Source organism: Aulonocara sp. 'chitande type north' Nkhata Bay, linkage group LG23 (assembly GCF_057382095.1).
Source record: "Aulonocara sp. 'chitande type north' Nkhata Bay isolate Kocher_YH1m ecotype deep benthic linkage group LG23, A_spYH_male_GT1.1, whole genome shotgun sequence".
NCBI classification, from domain to species: domain Eukaryota; kingdom Metazoa; phylum Chordata; class Actinopteri; order Cichliformes; family Cichlidae; genus Aulonocara; species Aulonocara sp. 'chitande type north' Nkhata Bay.
In genome coordinates this window covers 11,883,092-11,909,572 of record NC_141365.1, presented here as the reverse complement: position 1 = coordinate 11,909,572, position 26,481 = coordinate 11,883,092, and the positions used below count along the sequence as shown (strand labels likewise).

Below are 26,481 nucleotides of genomic sequence, written 5' to 3'. Positions count from 1 at the left end.
AGAAGACGATGTGAGCCGTGCAGCGGTGCACAGCCTCATCTCGGACACACACACTGATCTGTGTGTGATATTTAATTGTGTGTCAGTGTGGATGCGTCCTCGATTGTGTGTTGTCCTTAAATCATCGTCTTTGAGCAGAGATGTGTTGTTGCTAACTGGACTGGTCCAGGCAGATTAATGCACCCTTGTATTGCTCATGCTGTAGGGACTGGACTTCCTTTTAGAGACAAACTGGTCGCTGTACTTTAAATCATTACGTTTTGTGGGGATGAGCTGGTTTAAAGGTTGAGTAATTCTGCAGGAAATGAACGCAAGTCGATGTGATGTCCCCTGAAGTGATGAAAATGGGACGGTGTGTGTGCAGCAGGCTGAGCTGTTGCATTGCAGTGACCTCCAGGAGCTACTGCAGCACTGATGCACACAGCTTGAAGGAGGATGCTCTCTGCAGCTTTAGTGTCTTTCTTAAACTGCTTTCAGACATTAGAGGTGACAGTGCTGCTTTATAAGCCATTAAAAGGGCCGCTGGTTTTAAGACACAGCATTATTGTCCCTAATGGTTTTATTCAGACGGGCTATGGCTGTTAGGAAAGAGCCACTCGATAGCCGTCTCTAATGAGCACGAACAGACAATAGAGGAAGTCATATACAGGATTCAAAGCTACATCTGATGTAAATGTGACCCGTTTACTCTTACAGGTCGTTAGGGTGTTTGAGGGAAAGTGTTAAAGAGCTGTCCACACAGGCAGAGGCCAGCAGCAGAGCACCAACCAGAGGCCATCAAATGCCAGCAAGTTTCAAAGAAGACGGCCAAATTGATGGTTGCCAACGGCTCCCATGGCTGCTTTTGAACAGCTGGCAGCATAAAGCTCACTATATGTAATAAAAGCAGACTGTGAGTGCATCGTTAAAGCTGTGCTGTTCTCAGAAAAGCCAAACTCAGGTCTGGACTCTGATTTAGACTGAACAGACCACAAACCTGATCAGACTGCTTTTTTCTGTGTGTAAAAAATCGGTTAATGGTAGCAGATACTTTAGCTCAGGCTGGTGTGGCTGTGCACGCTTGATCTCGTCTCAGAAGCTGAGCAGGGTCGGGCCTGGTTGGTAGTTGGAGCTGGAAATACCAGCCTGTCTCTGAGATGGCCATCCATCCCTGAGCCCGGTTCTGCCGGAGGTTTCTTCCTCCCCACTGTCGCCAAGTGCTTAGGGGCGTCTGATTGTTGGGGTTCCTCTGTATGATTGTAGGTTCTTTACCTCACATGATATTAAGTGCTATATAAATAAAATTGAATTGAATGAAACCGTTAAGAACTGCAGAGCTACACAGCTGGTTAGATATGTTAAAGTTTTAACATGGGATTTGGACTGACTCACTGCTGCCTCTGCTAGACACTAGAGGGTTTGGCTTCCTGTTTAAGGTTTGGACTTTGATAATTGGTCAGAACAGTGTGTTGCTATCCATCCGTGAAGCTGCATTATTCATTTTTAGTTTTGTTTATAGGAGCTCCAAACTGTAAAACGTCCACTTAGATTTAAAGTCTGTGAATCCTGAAAAGCTTGAAGCGCTTGGCTTAAGGGTGGGAAAAATGAATAGTAATGCTGTCAGGCAGACCTCAGAGAGAAGGATCATTAAAAGCCTTCATTCATTCCACTGCTGGAGGCACTTTAATGAATGTGGCGTCCTTCCTGCAGCTCACTGCGCCTGCAGAGCATTTTCTTTGTGGATGTTGTCATGTCCACAGTCAGGTGGATTCAGGAACAACGCGGGAGCTTGGCAGGGAGTCGGGCTTTGTGCATCTTCGTTTCCAGCAGCTTTTCCACCTGAGTTCAGCCTCACGCAGGTATCTCTGTTTCCAGCACACATCCCGTTACTGGCCCATTATCAGCACAAACACACTCCTGCTCGTGCGTGACGCATCAAAGCCAGGAGAAGCTGCAGCAGCCGCCTGTCTGTCTGTCTGTCCCAGAGGGCGCTGGAATAAATCAGCTGATGGCGTTTCCTGCTTTTAATGCCAGACCTTTGAAGTGTTCAGGTGGAGCTGAGCCTCAGCAGTTTGTATTATTGGGTTTTTTATCTTTATTGACAGCTGGCTGATCATGGACAGGGACAGGAGAGGTCTGTGATGTGTAAAAACAGTGAACAGTTTGAACATCCTCAGCACAGATTTAAGACCAGGGCTCTAGAGTGCGACCAAAATGTTCAATAGTGCGACTAAAAAAACTTTGAGTAAAAAAAAAACAACCAAAACTCTTTGTGTGGTCAAGACACACATTATGCCCCTATCATGGTCTAAACCAATCAGAGATAGCCAGGGGCGGGACCTCTCTGATTAACCGTGGTCCAGTTGAAAGTGCAGGTGAGTAGCTTGAATAAAGCGATATCGATTCATTAAATCCTGAATCGACTTTTAAATATAAATGTATTTTGCCAGAAACGCCAGAATCTCAGGTTAAAGCTCACAAAACTATTTCAACAACCACCAAACAGCAAATAAGGTCAGGTAAACTGATTCCACACAAAGACGTAAACACAGAGTGCGGACCCGACGCATCAGATCAGCTTTCTCTTTCTCGGCTTTCTCACCCGACGGCCCGTACACGGACACACCGTCGGGGCTGAAAGCCGACAGCTCACTGATTCTGATGCGTCGGGTCCGCGCTGTCTTTACGTCTTTTTTGTGCTAGATTCTGAGCTGCAGGTTTCGTCTGTCTCCAACCAAAATTCACCGAGCCAGTAGCAAAAGAAGCAGCATACTACGCTTCACATTTGATAAACATCGTCATGAATTCCCTCTTACTTTTGCTATTTTGCTTCCACCACGATAAAATCACACTTCATGCACAGCTCTCTCTCTCTGTACTTCAAGAACAGTTTCCCTTCTCAAATCTCTGTTTTCAGCATTATTCATTCACTTATTACCCACCAGTCCACCGTTGTTTACAGCGCTGTCGGCCGCTGTCTTTCTTTTTTTTCTTTTTACTTAAATGACCTCGGACAAGAAAGCCTAATTTCTGCTGTTCAATACTGAAGAAATTCAAAATTTTTAAAAATATGCAAAAATGCAGAATATTTTTAAGGTTATCTGCTATGAAAAGCCAGGCCAGCAAAATCTCCTTCATGTTTTCTGTGTTTTATTCTCAGTTACTTTGACACAAAGGCATCTGCTGTGATGCTCACATTTCTAAAAAGTCTCATAAGTGTCAGTACTGATAAATGATCAGAGTTATAATATTTCTGACTGTCTGAGGCAAAGTTGAATCGAATCGGGACCTTGTGAATCGGAATCAAATGGATTATAGAAATCAGTGATGATACCCAGCCCTAGTGAATAGCCTAGGCCCGACAGAAGTGGATGTAGCTGTGGGTAATGAGAAAAGATAAGAACGATTGATAACCTCTTTTTTTTCTTTTTTTTTTTTTAAAGTTAAGGCCTGATCCATTTGAAATTCATAGCCAGTGCTCTGACACGGAGCCATCAATCACTGAACGCTGAAAAAGCACAATGTATCCAGAAAACACATTATATGTCGTGATAAATGCACTGCCCAAGTGTCCCCTCTCCCCACAGCGGCAGGCAGCAGCAAACAGGTCGTCAGAGGAGGCCGATGTGATGATTAAGTTTAATATTGTCTACAATATTGCCAAAGAGTGCCAACGCATTTTAAGCACAGCACAAAATTGTTAGTTAATCATTTACAAATCAATATTGTCTGTATGGACATCAATTTTCCCCCAAAAAAGTGCACATGTAAAACTGCGGTGTTAAGCGATACGGTTGAACAATTTGGGTGCGCCTAACTTTTGTGCTGGTGTGCTTAAGTTAGGCGCACCAGTACAACCATGGCAAAGATTAGTCTACAGCCCTGTTTAAGACGATACTTATTTTCTGCTTGGACAGAAAACGATGATAAATGATCACAGAAACATATTTAACATGGAGTCCTTTCCTGCAACGTCAGCAGAGGAAGTGATGAAGCCAAGGCAAAGGCCTTTTAACCAGATGGGCATCGTTTTAAAGTGGTGCCAGTTAATCATGGCGTTTGGCACAGAGTTATCAGTCCTTTGTTTGCTTATAGCCCAGCTGGATTTTATGATCTCTGCAGTCACAAGAGACTCAGACAGCTCAGTGAGGTTAAATAGAGCATGTGACTGAATGTTGACGTTTCTGTCTTTGGTGGAAACCTCTACATCATTTCCTTTGTGTCATTCACGGATTCAGGTGGTGATTCACCTGAAATCTACGTGAATGATGTGTGTGTGGTTGGGTGGCATTAGTTTGATTGGTGTGTTAAGTGTCACTCAGCTACAGAAGCTGTACTTCAGCTCATATGTTAGACAGACACGATTCTAACGTGCAGAAATAAAACGCACAGTTTTTCATTTCGTTCTTTATTTGAATTTCTTTATTTTCTGTTTGTCAGCCTTGAGAAACTCTTGCACATTAAACTGGGTTAGGCGAACACGTAAAGGCTAAAGAAGCTTACCAGTGACGTTTTGCCAGATCTGGGTGTGGGTGCCGAACCAGAGTGCAGCACATCACACTTCATCAGCCCCATCACTGGGTTCAGTTAAAATAATCCCCAGAAACAGGAAGTCATATTTCAGAAGTGCTGTGTGTATATGTGGGTCTGTGTGGCTGTGTGTGTGTGTGTGTGTGTGTGTGTGTGTGTGTGTGTTCAGTAACTGTGTCTCACCTTGCTGTCACCTTGTTCCTGCACAATGGTGCAGGTTCAGGTACCACTATCAGTCTGTTATTGGTCGGATGCTGTTACGTGTCCAAACAGCTGTTGTGGAGTGAACACTGAGATGTGATTGGCTGAGTACCTCTTTGTAGACACCGAGGGGTAAAGTGCTGAACGTTAACACGTTATTATTAGTTAACGAGATTCCGATTTAATTGTTCATCTTCCGGATCAGCTGCTGACATCTTTGAGGATAAAAGTGATTCGACAGCTGTAAAAAGGTTCTAATAATGAAGGCAGCGTTTCACAATACAGCACACACCTCCTCCACATGACCCGCACGCTTTGTCTAATTTAGCTGACCTGTTGTATGTGTTGAAGGAGAAGAGGAGTGTTTCCACCCTCAGATACACGTTAATTCATTTACTGTAGTGTGTGTGCAGATCCGACTCGCAGCCGGCTGTGAGATGCGGACATCCAGAAAATAAAGTTGATCTCTGCAGCTGCGATCGACATCGCAGAAGTTGTAAAAAACCTAAAATGACAGGAAAGGAAAAAATAAAAATAAGTGAAGAAGAAAACGGAGACACACACACACTGACAGGACGTAATGTTGTACAGGTTGGCTCTAAAAGGCTTTCAGGTGTGGATGGAGCTGTGATGGCTCTCAGGGTGCAGCACTGAGTTGGTGCTGCAACAGGCTGGTGTGACTCTGAGACTGTGAGCACTGTTACTGTAGGCGGGAAAATGCTGCATCATTTAGGCACAAATACAAAGCGTTACAGTAATCTAATGAGAGGAATAAGGTGTGGCCGACCTGCGATGCTGTGAGGATTGGAGCTCAGGGTCTTGATGGGCTCCTTTGGGTGCCTGTAACACCTGGGCGTGATTACTGTGAAATGCAGACATCAGTAACACCTTCAGATGTGCATAATTTACATTTGATCTGTTTTCGGACACATTTCTATCTGTGATATTAACGAACCAATACCCGAAGGAAGTGGATTTCTGACGTGGTAGAGCTTCACTGTTCACTTTGCTGTCCTCCCTGCAGGTTTTATTATGGACTCACGTTTGTGCACTAAAGTAAAGATGGATAAATGTTGTGCATGTCTTGTTATTCTCCCCTGATTGAAGCGTGTGGGCTGAGAGTGGTGTGCATGGGCACAGTGCCACACTGACTTACCTTTGAGCGAGCCAAGGTAACACATTACAAATGTATCCACATGAGCCTTTACTGTGTGATATGCAGCAGCAGACACACTCACTTCTGCCTTTTCCTGATATTCCTCAGCATTTTATCTTATTGTTGGAAACTCCTTTTAAGACTGGGCTGGACTGAAATGGTCACATGACTGCTTTTGATTACAGGATAGGGCTGAAATCTTTCAGGCATTTATCTCGTGCCGGTATGACAACATGTTCTCCTACTAGGGCTGGGCGATATGACCCAAAATTCATATCTCGATATTTTTTAGCTGGATGGCGATATAAGATATATATCTCGATATTTTTTTTTAAGCCATAAAGTAAGAACAAAAAGAGTTCTTAGTCAAAGCTGTGTCCCAGATGTCACACAGGCACTTTTATTAACATACAGCACAGATGTACATGAAAAATTACTCAAAATTAAATTATGAGCATTCATTAAATAATAATGCTCCATAAATAAAAGAAAACAAGGTTGTTTTTGTGCTAAACAAAGAGCTCACAATTGTGCAGTCAAAATGTAAACTAAAAGACGCTGAGCGTAATAACAAAGACAGACAGATTTTACAGCTGCTCTGTTCCCAAGTTTTACTGTGTGACTGATAGCCTGGAGTTTGAAATCCGCTTCATAACCACGTCTCTTACAGGTGCCATTTATGGTCCTTATACACACACAATACGGTAATATTACGTTGATGCACAGTACGTATCACTCCGCGAAGCTCCTCGGTAGCCGTAATGCGCCGACAATCTATCAAGCGGTGCAGCTCCGTAGCTTACCAAAGTCGTACTCAAACATTTTTGACAGATTGCTGAACGCCGTGTACCACATAAAATCGGTTCGCGGCCACCAAGCACAACCAGAATTCATACATAAGGCGCGCTATCAACTTTTGAGAGAATGAAAGGATTTTAGGGTTAGCGCTGTTAGCTCGTTAGCGCGGTTAGCTCGTTAGCATGTTTAGCTCGTTAGCACGTTGACGCCGTCCAGCCCCACGCATGGGGCGATGCGCAGTAACTCGTTAACGGAGATTTGCCGTGTCCGTCTTGTCGCTGCCTGCACGTGAAGCGATGGGGTAGGAGGGGGAGTTGTCTTCAGTGAAGGCGAGGCGGAGTAACGTTGCGTAGAGACAAAAGTGGACGAAAGAGAGGCAAACTTGCGGCTCCACAACTATAATTATAACGTAACATAGACTATATCGATATAAAGGATATTGTCACATCTTATATCTCGTATAAAAATATATCGATATGTTTTAAAAACTCGATATATCGCCCAGCTCTATCTCCTACTGTTCCAGCGCTGAGAGTAGCCACTGTTCTTTCAGTCAAAGGTCACACACACATCTGCATTTCCATTCTCATCATCCAGCTGCTGCACGCCTGTTTTTTCTGTATCACGAATGTTGGCTTGTGTCATCACACCAAAGTCTTCCTGTTACTTCGGCTCACGTGTCTGTTCAGCAGCGTCAGGTCCTGTCGTGTGCCTGCTGGGTTTTAGTTTTACGGATGATGTGAAATATTTGAACCAAACAGCAGACACACACACACAGTAAAGGGATACCAAATTCAGAATGTGTGTGTGCACTGATTTACTGTGACATGTCACCTTGCTAGAAGCACACACAGATTCAGATTTTGAATCTGACACCCCGTCACGCAGGATTTTGTGTGACAGGTTGTCACTGCTGTGTGTGTGTGTGTGTGTGTGTGTGTGTGTGTGTGTGTGTGGTCACTGCAGACAAACTGGACCACAGTGCTGTAGAGGAATGGTGATGTGGATCATGTTGAGCTTGTATTTGCTTTTTTACGCCTTGTGCAGCCCTCACACTCTGATGAACGCATCGGGGGGCGGTCCCTGAGCCACTGCTGCCGTTAAACTGGACTAAACTGTCCTTGAGGACTACAGAGTGTTAGAGGAAGGGCGGAATGAAAAGTTTAAAAAAATGGGGCAAAAATCAGGTCTCATGGACCCAATAAAACCAGGTTGCAGGCTCTGAAGAAAAGTGATAGAGACAAACTGGAGCAACATTCATGAAGTGGAATACCACACTGAGGGGAACGCCACCATCCTGCTGTGTGTGAGAGAGAGCGAGAGAGAGAGAGAGAGAGAGAACCTGCTGCAGGCTAGAGCGACAGTGTTCATCAGTGTGTGACAGTAGGGCTGCTCAATTAATCGAATTTTAATCTCGATTACGATCTGGGCTTTCAACGATCATTAAAAATGACTGAGCCGATTATTAGCCCCTCCCTTGTGCTTTACTCTCGCGCTGCTCCGTGTGGCAAATCGAGCGCACCTCTCTGCATTTCGAACATGTGTCACAACAATTAAGAGCAGCGGTCTCCAACCTTTTTTGCGCCACGGACCGGTTTATGCCCGACAATATTTTCATGGACCGGCCTTTAAGGTGTCGCGGATAAATACAACAAAATAAAACTAGTACCGGTACCGAAAAAAATAAAATTTATTCATAACACACGTGAAAAGACCAAGGAAAACCGAGTAAACGATAAAAACGATAACAAAATAACGCTGAAAACCGATAAAAACCCTGAAAACTATACATTTCACACCTGAGCCTCAACTCTCGCGGCCCGGTACCAAACGACTAACGGACCGGTACCGGTCCGAGGCCCGGGGGTTGGGGACCGCTGATTAAGAGGACCCGAGGGAAGCTCGGAAAGCTAAGCAGAAGTTATTTGGAGAGGAGAGTGACTGCCGTTGGTTGAAAAGAGAGGTAAAAAAAAAAACTTCAGTGGTGTGGAAACATTATGGTTCACGGAGTCAGACGTGGATCAAGTAGACATAGTGTGTAAACTTTGCTACGGTGTTGTAGCTGCACCACAGAGCAACACCGTAGCAAAGTTTACTAAACATAGATGTTTACATTTTTCATTTATTTTTTATATTGCAAACATTTGCACTGTTATCAGTATTTGCACACTATTTTATATTATTTTTTGACAATCTTTAAAGTCATTATTCAATACATTGTTATTGTTAAATAAATATCGTCAAATAATCGAGATCTCAATTTCAGTGAAAATAATCGTGATTATCATTTTTGCCATAATCGAGCAGCCCTATGTGACAGTCGGTGCTTGGTGCCATCACGCTGAAGGCAGCCTGTGTGCTGCATTGATATATTGATATGCATGTGCGCCGTCTTTGCAGCGCCCCCTGTAGTCACAGTGTGTTTTTTGGCTTGGTGTGTGTGTGTGTGTGTGTGTGTGTGTGTGTGTGTATGCACACAAACCCTTAAATCTACATTTAAGCTTTTATGACCTGCAGTTCAGGGTCTGCATAAACTTCCTGCTCACTTTCCAGTAGAAGTAATGATGACCACTTCGGCAGGTCACATTCACCCACCTGCCCATCCTCTTGTTTTTATCCGAAGCTGAGGTGGGAATGGTGTCATATTCCACATGGATTTTTCCTGAAAGTGTGCTTGGCCTCCTCCTGAGGGATCCTCAGCTGCTTTCAGCCCAGATGAGATATAAAATCTCTCCAATGACTTCGCAGTCTATCTCCTCCCAGTCCTCCTCCCCGAAGGGTGCCATGATTAGACGCTGCACCACCTCTGCTGGCTCTGCTCAGTACGAAGAAGCAGCTGAGCTTCTTGTAGTCCATGCCTCGTTCTTTCTTTCCTTACCCAAAGCGAATAACCATGGGTGAGGGCAGCACCGCATTCTGCCTCTGCTCCTCCCAATTACTCATGGACGACTCTTTCCCAAACCCGAAGAAGGAGATCTGAATACCTGTGTGATATATTTTGAAATGTTGGGTAACCACTCCATCTGCCTAAAACTAGCTTCTTTAAAAACACTGAAGTGTGAGAAACTGTTTTACTTTAATTTATAATGAAGAAAAGACTAAAAACTGATATTTTTCTCTTGCTGGTTGTTTAAAAGCTGCAGACTGACTTTTCTGTGACCTCAGCAGGAGGGTGGAGCCTCATCCATAACAGATATGACAGTGATGAGAGGAGGCACTGGGTGAAGGTGGGTTGCAAAGTGGAATGGAGATGTGCAGCAGCTAAGTAGGCTGACCTGCTGGGTTTCTGAACTTGATTCAATCTTTTATACCTTTTGGACAATTTTTGCTGCAAAATCTTTCCACCATAAATGAGGCGGAGCCCAAACTCACCGTCAGGGTTCTGAGTCTATTTAATCATCTGGATAATGTCCTGTCTGTGACACGTAGCTGCTGTCCCATCGTCCACCACCACGCACCTGCAGTCCATGAACTGAGTCTGAACACCAAACTCTGAGCTGCATTCTGCTGCTTTGATAAACCATTTCAAATGAGTGGCCAGAGCAGCGGAGTGGAAGTGGTTAATTAATTTGGTGGTTTCTGTGCTGCGGGCGTAGGGCAGCAGTTTAGCTCCTTATGTATTTTTAATAGATTTCTGGCAGCTGAACACATTGAGCCTCCTGAAGGAGAGCTTAACAAGACATCCTGTCATCCTGACAAAGAGAAGCACTCTCAACAATTTAATTCACATTAAACACACAATAAAAGGTGCGCCTGCTCCTCTTCCTGACACGCCTCCATCATCAGAGCAGCAGCCGGTGATGGAGGCGCTCCGTCCTTCAGCCACCTCTCCTCACCCCGAGAGGCATTAACACCTGCAGTTACCTGTCACATTAAAGCTATTAATAGCTCATTAAATACACACACACACCTGCCTCCCGTCTGAAAACTGTTAGCCTTTGATTAAACTGTGTTTGCGTGTGTATGTGTGAGATTTTAATAGCATGGTAGTGTGTTTTCTGTAGATATTTTTGTTTTCCAGCTTCACACTGACAAATGCAAAGTTCTTTTTATATTTAGTGTTTTATGGAAACGCTGCAGGGAAAGTCTGTGTGCAACTATAGACTGTAAATAGAAGATGGACATTCAGACGCTCTGCTTTAGCATTTTGGCTGTGACCATATTTGTGTGAGAGGATGGGGTGCTCACAAAGCTCCAAAATCACAAACACAGTGCAGAGGTCCCGTTCAGGTGAAGCTAGCAGACAGGTAGCAGCTACAGTTACCTGTGTCACCATCCACCCGTCACTCGCAAAGGCCACGCCCCTAATACCAAACCACACAATTTGTGTATCAGGCTGTAAACATGTTTGTTTCTGCTGTGACATTTTAACATCAGGTCTGTGGAGCCTGACTCACTGTTGCCTCTGCTGGATGTCAGAGGAGCTGCAGTGACCTCAGGTACCTGAGGTGGCGTGTGAGGAGCTAGTGATGAGAGCGGGCTCTTCTCGGGTCCATGTATGAATGTGATTCAGCTGTGGACGATATTTTGGGGTGGCTGTTTGCCATCTCAGATATTTCCTATGATTCTCGACGTGCTTAGCTTCATGACGTTGTGTTAAGTCGTTTGTAGCTGAGTGTGTGACAGCTTCTTCCGATCAGATCTTATCTGACCTGGTCGTTTGAGTCGATGCCACAGAGGAAAGGAGGCGTTTGTGGCAGCTTGTTTTCCTCAGAAAGTGCTCTGACAGCAACATGATGATTAAAAACAAGCGCTCAACTTGTTTCCAGGCATGTCTCAGAGAATTTCTGCTGCCTCGGGCCCCAGAGCCACAAACACAGGACGGGTCTGACCTCCTGCCCCCTCAACAAGCAGGTTTTGGTGCTTGAACCTGAGCAAACAAAAGGAAACAAAAAGTGCTGCAGGACTGATCTCCGAGTCTGACACTGATCATGGTTCTGATGCTGACAGAGGCCCATTTACATCATCATTTTAAATGTATTAAATTACAAATACTGCACTCTCTGCCTTCGTGGCATGGCAGCGTGGCTTCGGTAAGTACCAACGCGGTCGTGACCTCACCGGGTTTGCTCGGCTGTGAATCAAACTTTATACGCAGTGTCTCTGGCTGCTCGCAGCAAACTGAGGCAGGCTGAACCAAAACACCAACTAAACTCACCTGTCGTGTGTTATAACAGGAGCAGGCTGCAGCCCGGCACGTTAAACTGTTCTCAGGTCAATGCTGAGGTAAAGCATGACCTTTCACCTGCTTTAACCAGTTCTGAAAGTTTACCCAAAATGCATTTTGTGAATGATCGTACCAGTTTCTTCAGACTCTGGTTCAGCTAAAGTGCCTGATCATCAGCACAGCTGACGGTCATGTTCTTTGAATGATCCTGTGAGCAGACGGCATCGGTCTGCACTCTTTAATGCTGTCATCGTCATCATCTCATGGCTCCTCATCCTCACCTCCCTCCTCTTCTTTGCGCTGAAGCTAATTAGAATGAACTTTTCTGATGATTTGAACCTGGACAGTCTCTCCTTCAGTGTCACCTCCCTTTGCAGCTTGTACAATTAGTTTTAATGTCTTCAGTTTTGTGCTTCCATGTAAAAACTAAAGAAAAACGTCACGTTTTAACTGCAGATGTTTTACGTTTTCTTTGGTGTCACAGGAAGCCGCTGATGGTTTGCTGTCTCAGCAGACTCGGTGAACGTGACATTTGAAATGTAAAATTTGTCGAATGTCTCCTGGAAATCAAGTCTGGTTTCAGTTATTCTCCAGTTTGAAGTGATTTACTGGTTTTCAGTTTATCTCTGATAACTGCAGTGACCTTTAAATCCAAAAACACAAAACCCTTCACATCTTCAAAGCGGCCACTGATTCTGGAAAGGTCAGTAAGTACGAAGAGCAATAATTAAAGGCACGTTTGCTGACAGTGGAGGAGTTTAGTCTCAGCTGCAGGTTTCCTCACCCTCGCCGTTTGTTGTTTCTTTCACAGATCATTAAACTGATTTTTGTTTGACACCAGATTTGTCTCTGCTTTTCTCCTCGTCTCATCCTCCCTCCTCTCTGTTTCATAATTACCTCCTCACCTCGTTACTCTTCTCCTTCACATCTTAAATGCTCCTCTTTGTTCTTCTTTCTTCTCTCCTCCCCTTCTGCTCTTGTGTTTTGGATTTCTTACTCACTTTCTTTCACATTTTTCTCCTCTTCACCTCCCCCTTCATGCTTTTAATTTTATCTCCTCCTCCCTGTCTATGAGCCAATCCGAAAACCGGGCTCCTGATCACTGAGTGAATTTGAGGCATTATTTTTCACATGTAAGTGGCTTCCTGGGAATCCCAACAAATACAGCCATAAACCTCTATCAGTGCTCGGACTCTTTGTCTTTTAACTTGGCACATTTATATAACTGCTCAAAAAGATTATGCACCAGCGTAGGGTCTGAGAGTGCATCCAAGGATTTCATCCTCATACCTGATGACAGTCAGGGTGCTGTTGCCTCACCTGCAGAGGTCTATGTGTCTCTCCATGGATAAGCCTCCCCAGACCAGCATAACGTTCTCCACAGCTTCTACAGACCCTTTCACGTCTATCACATGTGCTCAGGGTGAACCTGCTCTCATCTGTGAACAGCACAGGGCATTCTATGACAAATGTCAGTCAGGTCCACGGTGCCGTGCAGTGAGCGCACTAGAAGGCATCGGGCCCTCAGGCCACCCTCATGAAGCCTGTGTCTGGTTGCTTGTTCAGAGACGTTCACTCCAGCGACCTGCTGGAGATCCTTTTGTAGCCCTTCCAGTGCTCGTCCTCTCCCTCCTTGCACAGAGGATCAGATTCCGGTATTGCTGATGGGTTAAGGCCTTCTACGGCCCTGTCCGGCTCTCCTGGAATCTCTTCCATGTTCCTGAGACTGTGCTGGGAGACAGCAAACCTTCTGGCAGTGGCACGTATTGATGTTCCACGCTGGAGGAGTTGAACTACCTGTGCAACCTCTGTAGGGTCCTGGTATTACCTCATGCTACCAGCAGTGACACTGATCTTAGCCAAATGCAGTCATAAAAGACGAGGAGGGGAAAATTAAAAACATTCCTGGTTTGGGGTCGTCTCATTGTTGCCCCTCTATTGCACCCCCCTCTGATCCTTACCTGATCAGATCAATATCCAGGAATTTAAGTGACTTGATGATGTGCTCTGATTAAAAAGTGTTTTTGTGAGAGGTGTATAATTTCTCATGTTGGTTGTTCTCCTCTCCTGGTTCTCCTCCTCTTCCCTGGGCTGCAGAGCGGTGGTGTGAGCGTTATGGAGACCTGCGAGGGGAGCTGCTATGCGTGGAGCTGGAGAAGGAACGGCAGGGTTTGGGCCTCAGCCTGGCGGGGAACAGGGATCGCTCCCGCGTCAGCATCTTCGTGGTCGGGCTCCATCCCGGGGGGCCGGCTGCCCGCGATGGGCGCATTCAGATTGGAGATGAGCTTCTGGAGGTGAGAAGAGTCCAGATTATCATTTTACATAAATTACATCAACCACAGTGAGAGTGAAAGCATGGCGTTCATGAGAGATGATTTTAATCATGTGTGAGGAATTTGGTGCAACATCTGCAACATCTGGGCCATCCTTTTTTTTTTTTTTTTTTATAAATTTGTTTTTGTCAATTATGTCAAAGCCTCATGCAGGTGGCTCTTCTACCTGCAGACGAGCAGATGCATCAGACTGAAGAGAAAACACTTGAGTGCAGCTCTCAGGTCGATCTGGTGTGTGTGTGTGTGTGTGTGTGTGTGTGTGTGTGTGTGTGTGTGTGTGTATTGATATAACATTTTGTTTCTTGTAGTTCTCGGGGACCTTTCAGCGGTCTGCCGCTCTGAGGACACATTTACTACTGTTGTTGTCTGTCTGTTTGTATTCAGGAAGTAATAACCCTCCCTCACTTTCAGCACCTGTGGACATCAGGTAACTCGTCTCCACCCCTCTGTCTGCATTTCAGATTAACAACCAGATTCTTTATGGGCGGAGCCACCAGAACGCCTCAGCCATCATTAAGAGTGCCACCTCCAAGGTGAAGCTCATCCTGCTCAGGTAGGACTGCAGTGCATGGTGGGAAAGTCTGAGCATTTAAAAAAGGTTCCATACACAGTGGCCTGCTGCGTTATGGAACCTTTTGGTTATTAAACTAACACTGGTGCTGCTACCAGTGTTAGTTTAATAACACTAATAAGTAACATTTTTATTCAGTCAACAAAAAAAGTCATTTTACAAATAAACCTTTCAGTGTCTGATTCAGCAAGCTGTGGTCTCTTCCTCCTGTTACAGCAATAAAAAAAACAAAAAACAAAAAATTAAAATTTCATATAATTAAGTTAAATAATATTTGATCTCACAGCAGCTGAAACAAACAGTAATAATAAATATCAGTAATAATATTTCATTTTAAAATAATTAAAGCAATATTTGTGCATTAAGTTGTTAAAAATTATTAAAGAATTATTATTATTAATAAAGACTTCTTTGCAAAGCCGTCTGGTGAGCTGCATCAGACCCTTTGCCCGGTTTCCTGACCTAAACACTTCCTGACTCCGCCCCCTTTTTTATCCTGTATAGCGTGTTCTATTGCTGTGTGTCTTGATTGTGAATAATATCATAGTTATTCTCTGATGCTGTCGTTCATCCACAAAAATATAACCTTGTGCGTCAGTGAGAAGGTCTGTGCAGGAAACTCATGAAGAACAAGCTGTTTCTGTTTCCTGTCACTGCATTCTCTGCAGCACATCATCAGCTGATGCATACTGAGCATGCTCAGCTGAGTCTGAGGAAAACACAGCTGCATTCCCTTCAAAATAAAAGCTGCTTCCTGATGTGGAGGATGACTCCCAGGCTGTGGAGATGAAGCTCAAAGCATCCCAGAGCTCAGGCTTTACCACAGCTGGGACGGTGAAACGCCTCCTTCACACTCACTGAGGAGTCATTTACGATCCAGGGAGGAGATGGGCAGATTATACTCCTCGTTCCTCCTCCTCCTTCCTCTGCAGATCCATAAATGATCTTTTGTGATTAGCAGCTTTGAAGCAAGCGGGTGTGTTTAAGTCCAAAGCCTGGCTCATGGGGCCGGGTTAGCACTCCGTCACGCAGATTTAAACCCTCAGCCTGACAGGATGAAGACCATCGCGCTTATCCTCCTCTTTCTGAGGAGAGTTTATCCACATTGTCACTCAGTTTCACCTGATATGGGACGTGACGGAGCTGTAAGTGGATCAAATTATCAGCACAGGAGAGATGAAAGGGAGGAGATGGTTTCAGGTGAATGTGCTCAGACTTTAATCAGCACAGATTGTTCATGTTTGAAGTGTGAAAAGCAGACGTTAGCTTTGATAAAAGGAAAAATAGGATTCAACTTTTTGTCTGCAGCCCTCATTTCGACAGGATGTCAGAGGCAGAGGTGAAGAATGAAGTCCTCACTGTTCTCTTCTAATTTAACTCATCAGTTAAATTCAGCCATCAGAGAAACAGCAGAATGAGAGACACTTAAGTTGAAATCCTTCTCTGAGCTTCAGGCCGTACCTCTCTCCAGGTTTGGTGAGAGAAATTTGAAGATTTTGATTGGAGGTTACTGATTAGCGGGTATATCTGTGAGTAAGGCTCTCATGCACTCTTTGATTTGATATTCGCAGAACAACAAAAGTCGTAGATCATTGACTGCTCACATCCCAACCCACTCTCATTGTTCCCACTGCTTCATACCAGCCCCAAACCCAGCGTCCCCACAGCTACACCTCAGCCCACTCCCAGCATCCCCACAGCTTAATCCCAGCCCACACCCAGCGTCCCCACAGCAACACCTCAGCCCACTCCCAGCATCCCCCATAGCTTCCTTCCAACCACTCCCAGCATCCCAGCTCACTGCCATGTCCACACAGCTTCTTCCCAGCCCACTCCCAGCATCCCCACAGCTTCATCCCAACCTGCTCTCACATCCTCACAGAATTATCCTAACCCACTCCCAGTGTCCCTGCAGCTTCATCCCAACCCACTTTCAACACCACCATAGCCTCATACCAGCCCACCAGGTCAAAGCAGCTCTGACCTGAGAGGGAGCTGCAGTAGATCAGCGGATTTTCTCTTCCGGATGTTTTTCTCTGTATGAGATCACATTTACATGGTTTCTGCATCATGTTGCTTTTAAGACTTCCTGACTGTTATATGATTGGCAGATTTATCACACAGACTCACAAAGACAAACATCGGAGCTAAGCAAGCGTCTCATGGGGCCTCACCCTGCAACATACTTTAATAACGGGGCTAATTCTGCATGAAACTGTAGCAGAAAAACAGGAAATATTAAGCTGCTCATACTGATCATTTAGATGGGGTCAAACCACCAGGTTGATGTTTAGTTAAGATTTCACTGCTGAGCATCTCAAAGTTATTTAATTGATTTTCTTTTTATTAAAGAAAGCAGGTCAATATGAGGTGGATGAAGGTGTCAGTCTGAAGTGTGAGACTGCTAAAGATCTCCTCTACCCCATCTGATTGGTCGTTCACTGCACCCCAGTGTCGGCATGGAAACAAGTAAATCACAGGGAAAACAGGAGATCAGTGCTCACTGAGCCGGGGAAGCAGCAACCAACAATCAGCTGACTTTGATGTGTCTGTGATGTCCTCATCAATCCACCGGCGCCGGTGTCTGTCACTTCCTGACAGCTGTAGTGTTGGCCTGAGACAGTGATGGAAACGTGTGACTGATGGTCAATCAAAACCCGCAGACTTCACAGGTTTAACGAGACCTGATCGAATCATTGATTTCTGACATCAGAGACGTCTGACGTCAGAAACCTGACTGATACGTTTCACCTGATTTAGCAGCATTGCATTGTTTTATTTTTGTAATTATTCACAAAACTGTTGAGAGGAAGTCTGATGATGTTTCCAACTTAGTGTTTGTGTCAGTGTTAGTCTTCTCTTCTGCTGGTGTAAGACGAATGCAGCATAACAGATAAACCTGACTGAAGCTGTAACAAATGCTGGTCTGCGCTGACTCACAGATATCTGTAACACTACCAGTGTTGGTCAAGTTACTTCAAAAAAGTAATTAGTAACTAATTACTGATTACTTCTCCAATAAGGAATAGAATAGAATAGCTCTTTATTGTCACTGTTACAAGAACAATGAAAGGCAGTTTGGCATCTCTCCGTGTGAAATACACAATAGTGTAAGTAAGTATTTGCATAATAACACAGATTTACATTTACACAAGAAAGATATGTACAACTTATTCATACACCTGCATACATACAGATGCACCCATACATACATACATACATATATATATGTATATATACATGCATATATGTATGTGTACGTACATACGCACACATATTTCCACATACACGCTTGCGTATATATACATACACATACATGCCATCTGAGGAGCAGGTGCTTTGTGAGGTGCAGTGTGTGATCAGTGATATTGCACATTGAGAGTGTGTGGGGGGGGGGGATGCTGTTGCTACTATAATAATACGGTTATAGAGATACGATGTATAAATAAAATGTAATGCCCATGAGTGCAGTTGTCCTCCAATCAGGGTGGAGGTAGGGTAGCCTGTTTGTCATTGACCTGATGGACCTGTAGCGTTTACCAGAAGGAAGGAGGAGGGGAGTGAGTGTCCAGGGTGCAAGGGGTCTTGGATGATGATGCTGGCTTTCTTCTGAAGTCTGCCAGTATAAATGTCTCTGTGGGGGGTTAGTGAGATGCCAATTGCCCGCTCTGCTGCCCTCAGGTCCATCAGGTCAAAGACAAACAGGCTACCCTACCTCCGCTGCAGTTTCCTCTTGTCCTCAGAGTGTGCAGCAGTAAGTCAGAAGGCTCTCAATGGTGGAGCGGTAGAAGTTTACTAGCAGTCTCTAGGGTAATTGGGCCTGACGCAGTTTCCTGAAAAAGTACAGCCTTTGTTGTGCTTTCCCCACCTGGTCCTGGTCAGCCGAGATGTGGACTCCGAGAAACTTAAGGCTCTCTACCCTTTCTACCTCCTCCCCATCAATGTAGAGGGTAGAGTGCTCAGGTCGCTTTGTTCTTCTGAAGTCGATTACAGTCTCCTTGGTCTTGACTGTGTTCAGATGCAGGTTGTTGTTGTCACACCATCACTTCAGATGCTGAACCTCCTCTCTGTAGGTTGATTCGTTGTTGTCGATCAGTCCTATGATGGTGGTGTCATCAGCAAATTTTATAACGGTGTTACTGGTGTGGATTGAAGAACAGTCATGGGTGAAAAGTGAGGATAAGAGAATGAGGGTGGAGGTGGTGTGCTCTCTCACTACAGAAGTTGATGTATGAGAGTACAGCAGATGTGTGGCCCTTCAAGTCTGATCCTTCAGCAAATACACTCCAATTTGTGTTATTAAAACAGTCTTGTAGGGCCATGGTGGCATCCGCGGTCCACACTCGTACTGTTTTTACAGATGGTTTTTGTCTTTGAATTAGAGGTTTATAACCAGGGATCAGGGACAGAGAGAGATGGTCAGGGAGTCCGAGATGAGGCAGTGGGGTGGCTTTGTAAGCATCTGGGATGTTGGTGTAAACCTGGTCCAGTGTGTTGTTTTCCCTCATCGGGAAAAATCATGTTTTTTAAGAATCCAGGCAGGACAGATTTCAGGTTTGCATGGTTAAAATCTCCTGCCACGATCACAGCTCAGTCCAGTTGCGTTGTTATCTGTTTATTAATGGAGCGCTGGAGTAGCTCCATGGCTGACTTAGCATTAGCTTGCGGTGGCACATAACTGCTATTATTGTGACCGGTGTGAGCTCTCTCAGCAAGTAGAAGGGTCTACACTGAACTATCATGTACTCATGATAGTTCATGAATGTCCTGTCACTCTTAAATCTATTTTCACCTGTTTAGCAGAAGTGGAGCAGGCGGCGGTTTGCCCGTTGCTGCAGCAGTCTTGTCAGTGGGGGGTTTCTCTGTGAATTTCACATTCCCGTGGCAGCATGCGAGGTACTTGCTCAGAAGTTTAGGGTTTTTTACGCTCTAGAAATTTAGAAAGTTTTCTTCCCACGGAGAGTACAGCACATGCAGATGTTTTTTTTTCACTTTTTACGGATTTATACTCAAAGTAAGGTCAGTACTTCCATGCTTTAAACGCTGTATAGTCATACTCGCAATCCATATTATCCATTGTTGATCTGCACATGTCTGTTACCACGAACGTTGCACATACTTACGTCAGTGTCATGAGACACTCTCACAAACAAAATCATGGTTTAGTAACGCATTAACGCAGCGTGCTTACAGGAAAGTAACAGTAATCTAATTACTTTTTTGCAATAGTAATCCCTTACTTTACTCGTTACTTGAAAAAAGTAACCGTGTTACTTGTAACGCGTTATTGCTCATCTCTGAACACTATGCAGATATTCTGGCCATGATGTTATGTCTCCTGTTTCTTAACGTCCTTTGTTTTTTGAATTTGAAATATTAAAACGCAGCAACTTTTTTATGTTTTTATGATCATCATACTAAATGTAATGTTTCCTTGTGAATATTTTTCTTTGGCTGAATAAATGAAGGAAGCTGTTTCCTGCAGTTGAGTTTGTATCTCTGTGCTGCATTCAGGACTTTTATTCTTCCTGCAGCGTGAATGACGTCCGCCTCTCAGGGTAAACGTGGTCTTTAGAATGAATCAGTATGGCGGAGGAGGGAGAGGAGGAGGAGGTGGTGTGTTTGGAAGAGATGAAGGGACTCCTCCCATGATTCCCTGATCATATCAGTGTTCTGTTTTGACTCTTATGATGGTCCTCTCTCTCGCTCTCTCTCTCTCACGCTCTCTCTCTCTTTTTCTTCCTTCCTCCTGCGGCTCTGATTAAATCGTGTCAGAGCTGCAGGACGTTGGCGCTCTCGCCGTGTTCAGCATCCTCGGACTGAGTGCTGCAGTAATGAGCTCTGAGAATGAACATAAGAACAGGACGAGGACCTTAGCGGCTCCCGTGATGCAGATGGCTCCATTTAATGGCGATGCCTCAAATCCAACGAGCTTCAGACACCTCCTCTGAGGGTTTGAAGTGACGGCGGAGTTGTTCCACATGGCGCTACGCCCTCCTTCATGTCTGCCGGCTCTCTGGGGGGGCGTTGCTGCTGTTTTCTGCTCTGTTACCCGCCAAGCTGTTGCTGCAGTTGTAGATATAATAAATGCGGCTTCAGCCGGGCCCGGTGGACTGAGCCTAAGTTTGGATTACAGCTATGGCCCTATCAGGAGAGGAAGAGGAGGAGGAGAGATGGTGTCACACTGTCTGCCATTACAGCGTTACATTTTCTGTTTACACGTCAGTGTTTAAAACTTAATTCTGCTTTGTTCCAGCCTGCTGTTCCTCTCATTCGTGAGTCAGCTGAGACATGAGAACTTTGCAGTGTGTTGATGTATGCCGAGACTGTACATAAAGGTTGAATATCATCTTAGGTTTGTGATGTCCTGGCATGAAGTTGAACATTTCCATCATCACAATTTTGCCTTTTTGGGGTCAGATGAATACGGCCTGGATCGTTTGCTTTCTCTGGCCTCCTTTCTGACTGTAACAGGTCCTTCAGTTCCAAAGCAAACACTACGTTCTATTCAATCAGAGCTGAAACCAGCAACCAAGACAAGAAACTCCTTTGCAAACTTTTTAGTGACCTCAGTGATCGAATGAGCAGGCGACCCATTTCCTGACTTCTATCCAATCAGACATCATTTTACAATCAGTCATGCTGACAGCCAGAGGATACCTGCTGCGTAAGGCATAAACACACAAATTCTGCAGGTGTGGCAGAGCTGTGATCCGAATGTATCAAATTTCAGATCCGTGGAAGAAAATGGATGAATCAATATTTAAGATTTCACCACTAGGTGGCAGTGTTTTATGAGAAAGTCCTGGCTTAGCTGTCCCTGCAGTGCAGGGGTGATGAGGTTTGAACTTACTGTTTGTGAAGCTGAAGTTTGTTCTCACGGTTTTGTGTTTTTCTATTTTTGTGTAAATCTGTGTTTCCTTTTTTCTAAATGTATTGATCAAACTAAGATCCGGGGAGGGATAAAAAAACAAAACAAAACAAAACTGGGCTCTCCCACCTGGAGGGGGAAACCAGGTGGGGATTGCCCAGAGGTGTGAGGAAACCAGGAGCTGCACAGACTACGCTGAGGAAACATGAGTGAGTCATCAGTGAGGAGTGTTCACTACAGCAGCACAAAGTGACAGATGGATGACAACGTAGAGGAAACCGTTGCTGATGCTGCAGTGTGAGACTCGAAAGAGCACACAAGGAGACGCCTTCACAGTAAAACTGAAGCATCTGTCTGTTTTTATTTCTTTTTTACTTAAAAAAAGATTAAAAAGATGAAACCTGCAGCTGCTGAGGAGGACCTCGGACTGTGGAGCTTTGTTTCCGGTTGTCCTCCTCTGTGGATTCTCCCGGGATCACAGATTTCTTTAGCCTGTTGTTGAGCCCTGACACTCAGCTATGTGAAGCATCACCGTCATGCTGCAGTTTAAAGAGCTGCACTGCTCTGTCCAAGTTGTAGGTGAGCTGCAGCTACTCTGCAGCTGTTACAGCTCTGCTGCACCTCCACGACGCACTCTGGAAATTCCAAACCAACAGACATAATGAGTTTAAGCCAGAGAGACTGGTGAATCTGATGGCACAGTCACAAAGCTTTGCATAGTTCCAGAGCAGATTCAGTCTGTCCTGCTCAAGTAAATCCATCTTTGTTGCTCAATGCTGAGTCAGAGGGGAGGCACATGGATTCAGGCTGTTTCCATTATCATGTCACTGTAATATCGCGTCACATGTGACACACTGCATGTTATTCCTCAGGCCAATCACAGCTCTACATCATCCTGCATGATGTAAGTAAAATGTATTTGTATAGCACTTTTTAAGACAGGAATGTGTTACAAAGTACTTTACAAGGAATACAAAAACATATCAGACAAAACAACATATTACACAAGAACGTTACCCAAATGCCTGTCTTAAAGATGTGTTTTCAGCTGTTTTTCAAAAGAAGTCACAGAGTCGGTGGTGCGTAGAGGGGGTGTAAACTGTTCCAGAGTATTGGTGTTAGGGTTTGGAAAGCGTGATCCTTTGTTTTCAAACGGGTCCGTGGAATAGTCAGAAGACCACTATCAGTGGATCTATAGATCTGTTTTGGAGAGTAAGGGTGAAGAAGCTCGATGATATAAGTGGGGGCCTCTCCTCGTAAAGACATAAAAGTTAGAGTGAGGATTTTAAACTGATATCTATACCCAACCAGAAGCCAGTGCAAGGACTTTAACAAGGGAGTGATATGAGTGAATTCATGACTGTGGGTTAACAGCCTTGTTGCGGCATTTTGCACTGCTTGAATGTGATTTAAAGATGCCTTTGTCAGACATGTTGTATGATTTTAGGCTTGATACTCTCTGGAGCAAGAACTAAACACTCAGCCTTGTCTGCGTTCAGCTGCAGAAAATTGTTTGCCATCCAACCATTAATTTACTTAAGACAGTCCATTAGGATGGATAATTTGTCTAATTCCCAAGGTTTAAACGAGATATACAATTGGATATCATCTGCATACAGATGGTAGGAAATCATTTTGAAACTGCTAATGATAAGGCCTAAAGGCAGAATATATAATGAAAATAACAAGGGGCTTAAAACCAATCCTTGTGGAACCCCGCATGAAAATTCAGCTATATCTGACCAAAGGTTTCCTACTGAAACCAAAAGTGATCTAACTGCCAGAAATGATGTGATGCATTTTAGGACAGATCCAGATATCCCTACCATGTGATTTAAGTGGTGGATTAAGATCTGATGATCAAAGGTTGAGCTACGGTCCAGTAGAACAAGGACTGAGCAAACACCTCTGTCTGTGGCCATCAAAAGGTCATTTGTGACTTTAAAGAGAGCTGTCTCTGTGGAGTGTAACTTTCAAAAACCTGACTGAAAGTTATCGAGACTTTTTCTAATATTTTAGAAATGAAAGGAAGTTTTGAGATGCATCTGTAGCTTGTCTGAAGTGTTGGATCCAGGTTAGGCTTTTTCAGCAGAGGTTGAATAACCCCCTGTTTAAAACACCTGGGGACAGAGCCGGACAGCAGGGAAAAGTTTATCAATGTGACCACAGAGGGCCCAATGGTGTCAAAAACAGAGAAGTAGGTAAGACATCAGCTGGACTCGTTGAGGGTTTCATTTGACTTAGTATTTCCGATGGATCTTTTAAAGAAACTGAGTGAAAAGACTCCATAATTATGGGATGTGGGAGATCACAGTTGAAGGGGCTATCTAAGGGAGTTATATTTCCTCTTAGGCCACTAATCTTATCTTGGAAAAATCTTAAAAAGGCATTGCAATCCATATCTGAGAAGACTGGTATACATGGAGTTGGAGGAGAAATGATGCTATTGACTGTATCGAAAGAACCTTAGGATTTCTTTTTCTTACTGCAAGTAGTTTAGAGAAATAAGTGGCTCTCACATCTTTCACTATGTTGTTAAAGGTGGATAATAGCTCTTTTAAGTGGAGCTTATGAGCCTCAAGTTTTGTGGCTTTCCACAGGCGCTCAGTTTAACGGCAGATTTGCCTAAAGCTGCGGATAGCTTCTGTGATCCAGGGCGGGGATTTTACAGTGCTGCCTTTCTGATTTTGAGAGGATCCACTTTATCTAGAATTTTTAGACATTGCAAATTGAAGGATGCCACATGCATCATCAGTTTCAGGTAGATTATTATAAAACCCTCCATCCATCCATCCATCCATCCATTTCTTCGGCTTATCCGGGGCCGGGGTCGTGGGGGCAGCAGCCCAAGCAGAGAAGCCCAGACCTCCCTCTCCCCAGCCACCTCCTCCAGTTTATCCGGGGGAACACCAAGGCGTTCCCAGGCCAGCTGAGAGATATCTCTCCAGCATGCCCTGGGTCTGCCCCGGGGCCTCCTCCCAGTGGGACATGGCCGGAAAACCTTGCCCAGGAGGCGTCCTCGTCAGATGCTTGAACCACCTCAACTGGGTCCTTTCGATGTGGAGGAGCAGCAGCTTTACTCTGAGCCCCTCCCGAATGGCTGAACTTCTCACCCTATCCTATCTCTAAGGGATTATATTTACACGATATTATAAAACAATTCCACAAATTCTTCTACCACAGAGTCAGTAATTAGACATGAATGCTTCACATGAACAAAGGGCAGAGTGTCACAGATAAAGGAGAGATCAAATACAGTACAGGTGTGGGCGTGTGTGTAGCAGTCTGTTCAAACTGAAGTGAAAAACTCGTTATTCTCTGTGTCTCTGCAGAAACGACGATGCAATAAACCAGATGGCCGTCCCTCCCTTCCCCTCTCCCCCTCCACCACCCTCTCTCAGCCCAGCCAGCCCTGAGGTAAACGAACACACACACACACACACACACGGGATACAGCTTCTCTGTCCCCATACCTTTGGATATGTGCTCTCCAGTTTTGAGCAGTGACACTTGTCCTGGTATAAATATCAGGTGCTGCATTTAAAATCCTTTTGTTGAATGAAGCAGTATTTTTGTCTGTTGTAATGTCACTGTGTCAGGCTGAGTGATTACAGACTCGTTAATGTCGCCTTTTTGAGAAAAATATATATACACTGCTACCTTGTCAGTGCTTGGTCACTTTCATGACGTCTTCACGTCATCATCAAGCCGCAATACAGCTGACATTTTGTGGTGTAAACCTATATGATGCCAGCCAGATAGTGTGAAAAGAATAAAAAGGTTTGTCGTCAAAGTTGAAACAGACCAGAGGAAGCAGGTGAAGGTCACTGTGAGATCATTTAGCCAAACGTCCATGTAAGTGTGAGTAATGGCAGGATGGAGTTCTCTTTAATGACCGTGGTTTAATCCTCAAAATGTTCAGACTGCTGTGTGTAAAATGTTTTGATCTGATTTATTTGGTCGTCTTGATGAAAAAGTTCACCTGTGAGAATTTGCAGGAGGTGTAGGTAAAAGTTTTCAGGTAATGTTTCCTGTCCTTTGTGAAGATGTTAGTGTTTCACAGACGGATGAGCCTTCAGTGTTTGCACAAAGAAGAGAAACTATTCATATTTAAAGTTTAGGGTCGCGAAACAGTCGGTTATTGATTGTTTATGTGGAAGTCCATCAGCTGTGTGACCGCGCTCAGAACACAACAACGTTCAGCTTTGACCTCCACAGAGAAGAAAGTGGCGTCTGCTTGTTTGAGACGAGCACCGAAGTTCATTCTTTGTGTTTGTATGTCAGTGTATCTCGCCCACCCTGCTCAGTGGATCCACCCCCTCTGACGGGCCCTGCCCCCCCGACGGCTTGACGCTCCACCCGCTGTCGGATGCGCCGGTGAGTGTGAAGCTGAATCTGAAACGGAAACGTGGGAACGAGTTGTAAGTGTGAGCTGATCTGAGGTCTGCTTAACAGGACGAGCCAAGCGACGAAGCCGAGCAGAACAGCAGGAGCAGGAACAGCGTCCCCGAGAGTCTGAGGGAGGCCAACACTTTCAGAAAGGTACACAGCCATCAGACTCCGCCCCCAGGGTGTAATTGTTCAGATTATTATGGTAATGTTCACCCTTGGGAACCTTAATACTGACATTCTCTGATCAAACAGACCAGACTTCATGTGAACTTTTCCAATTTTGGAACTGTTGTCTTCTGTTTACTCCTGACCATCGTCAACTTTTCCTGTGTATGAATCTCATCAACAATTATGAGTGACGGATGAGATAAGGTGTAAAACATACCCTTAGATCTGCAGGTCTCCAAAATCCAAGAAAGTGAAAACAGCCAGAAGAGTGATTTTATTGGGACATATTTCATATCTCCAAAAGTTGATTCTGTT

General features: G+C 44.6%; 1 protein-coding gene across 7 annotated transcripts in view; it reads left to right on the top strand.

The window, feature by feature from the left end:
- Positions 1 to 26,481, top strand: part of patj (PATJ crumbs cell polarity complex component) — an 85,368-nt gene that overhangs the window by 51,038 nt on the left and 7,849 nt on the right. For all 7 annotated transcript variants that reach the window (XM_086283855.1, XM_086283854.1, XM_086283857.1 and 4 more), the window contains 5 exons: positions 13,929 to 14,125; positions 14,626 to 14,717; positions 24,939 to 25,023; positions 25,891 to 25,983; positions 26,062 to 26,148. In XM_086283855.1, coding sequence (XP_086139981.1) covers positions 13,929 to 14,125; positions 14,626 to 14,717; positions 24,939 to 25,023; positions 25,891 to 25,983; positions 26,062 to 26,148 — 554 coding nt within the window. The remainder of the gene's footprint in view (positions 1 to 13,928; positions 14,126 to 14,625; positions 14,718 to 24,938; positions 25,024 to 25,890; positions 25,984 to 26,061; positions 26,149 to 26,481) is intronic.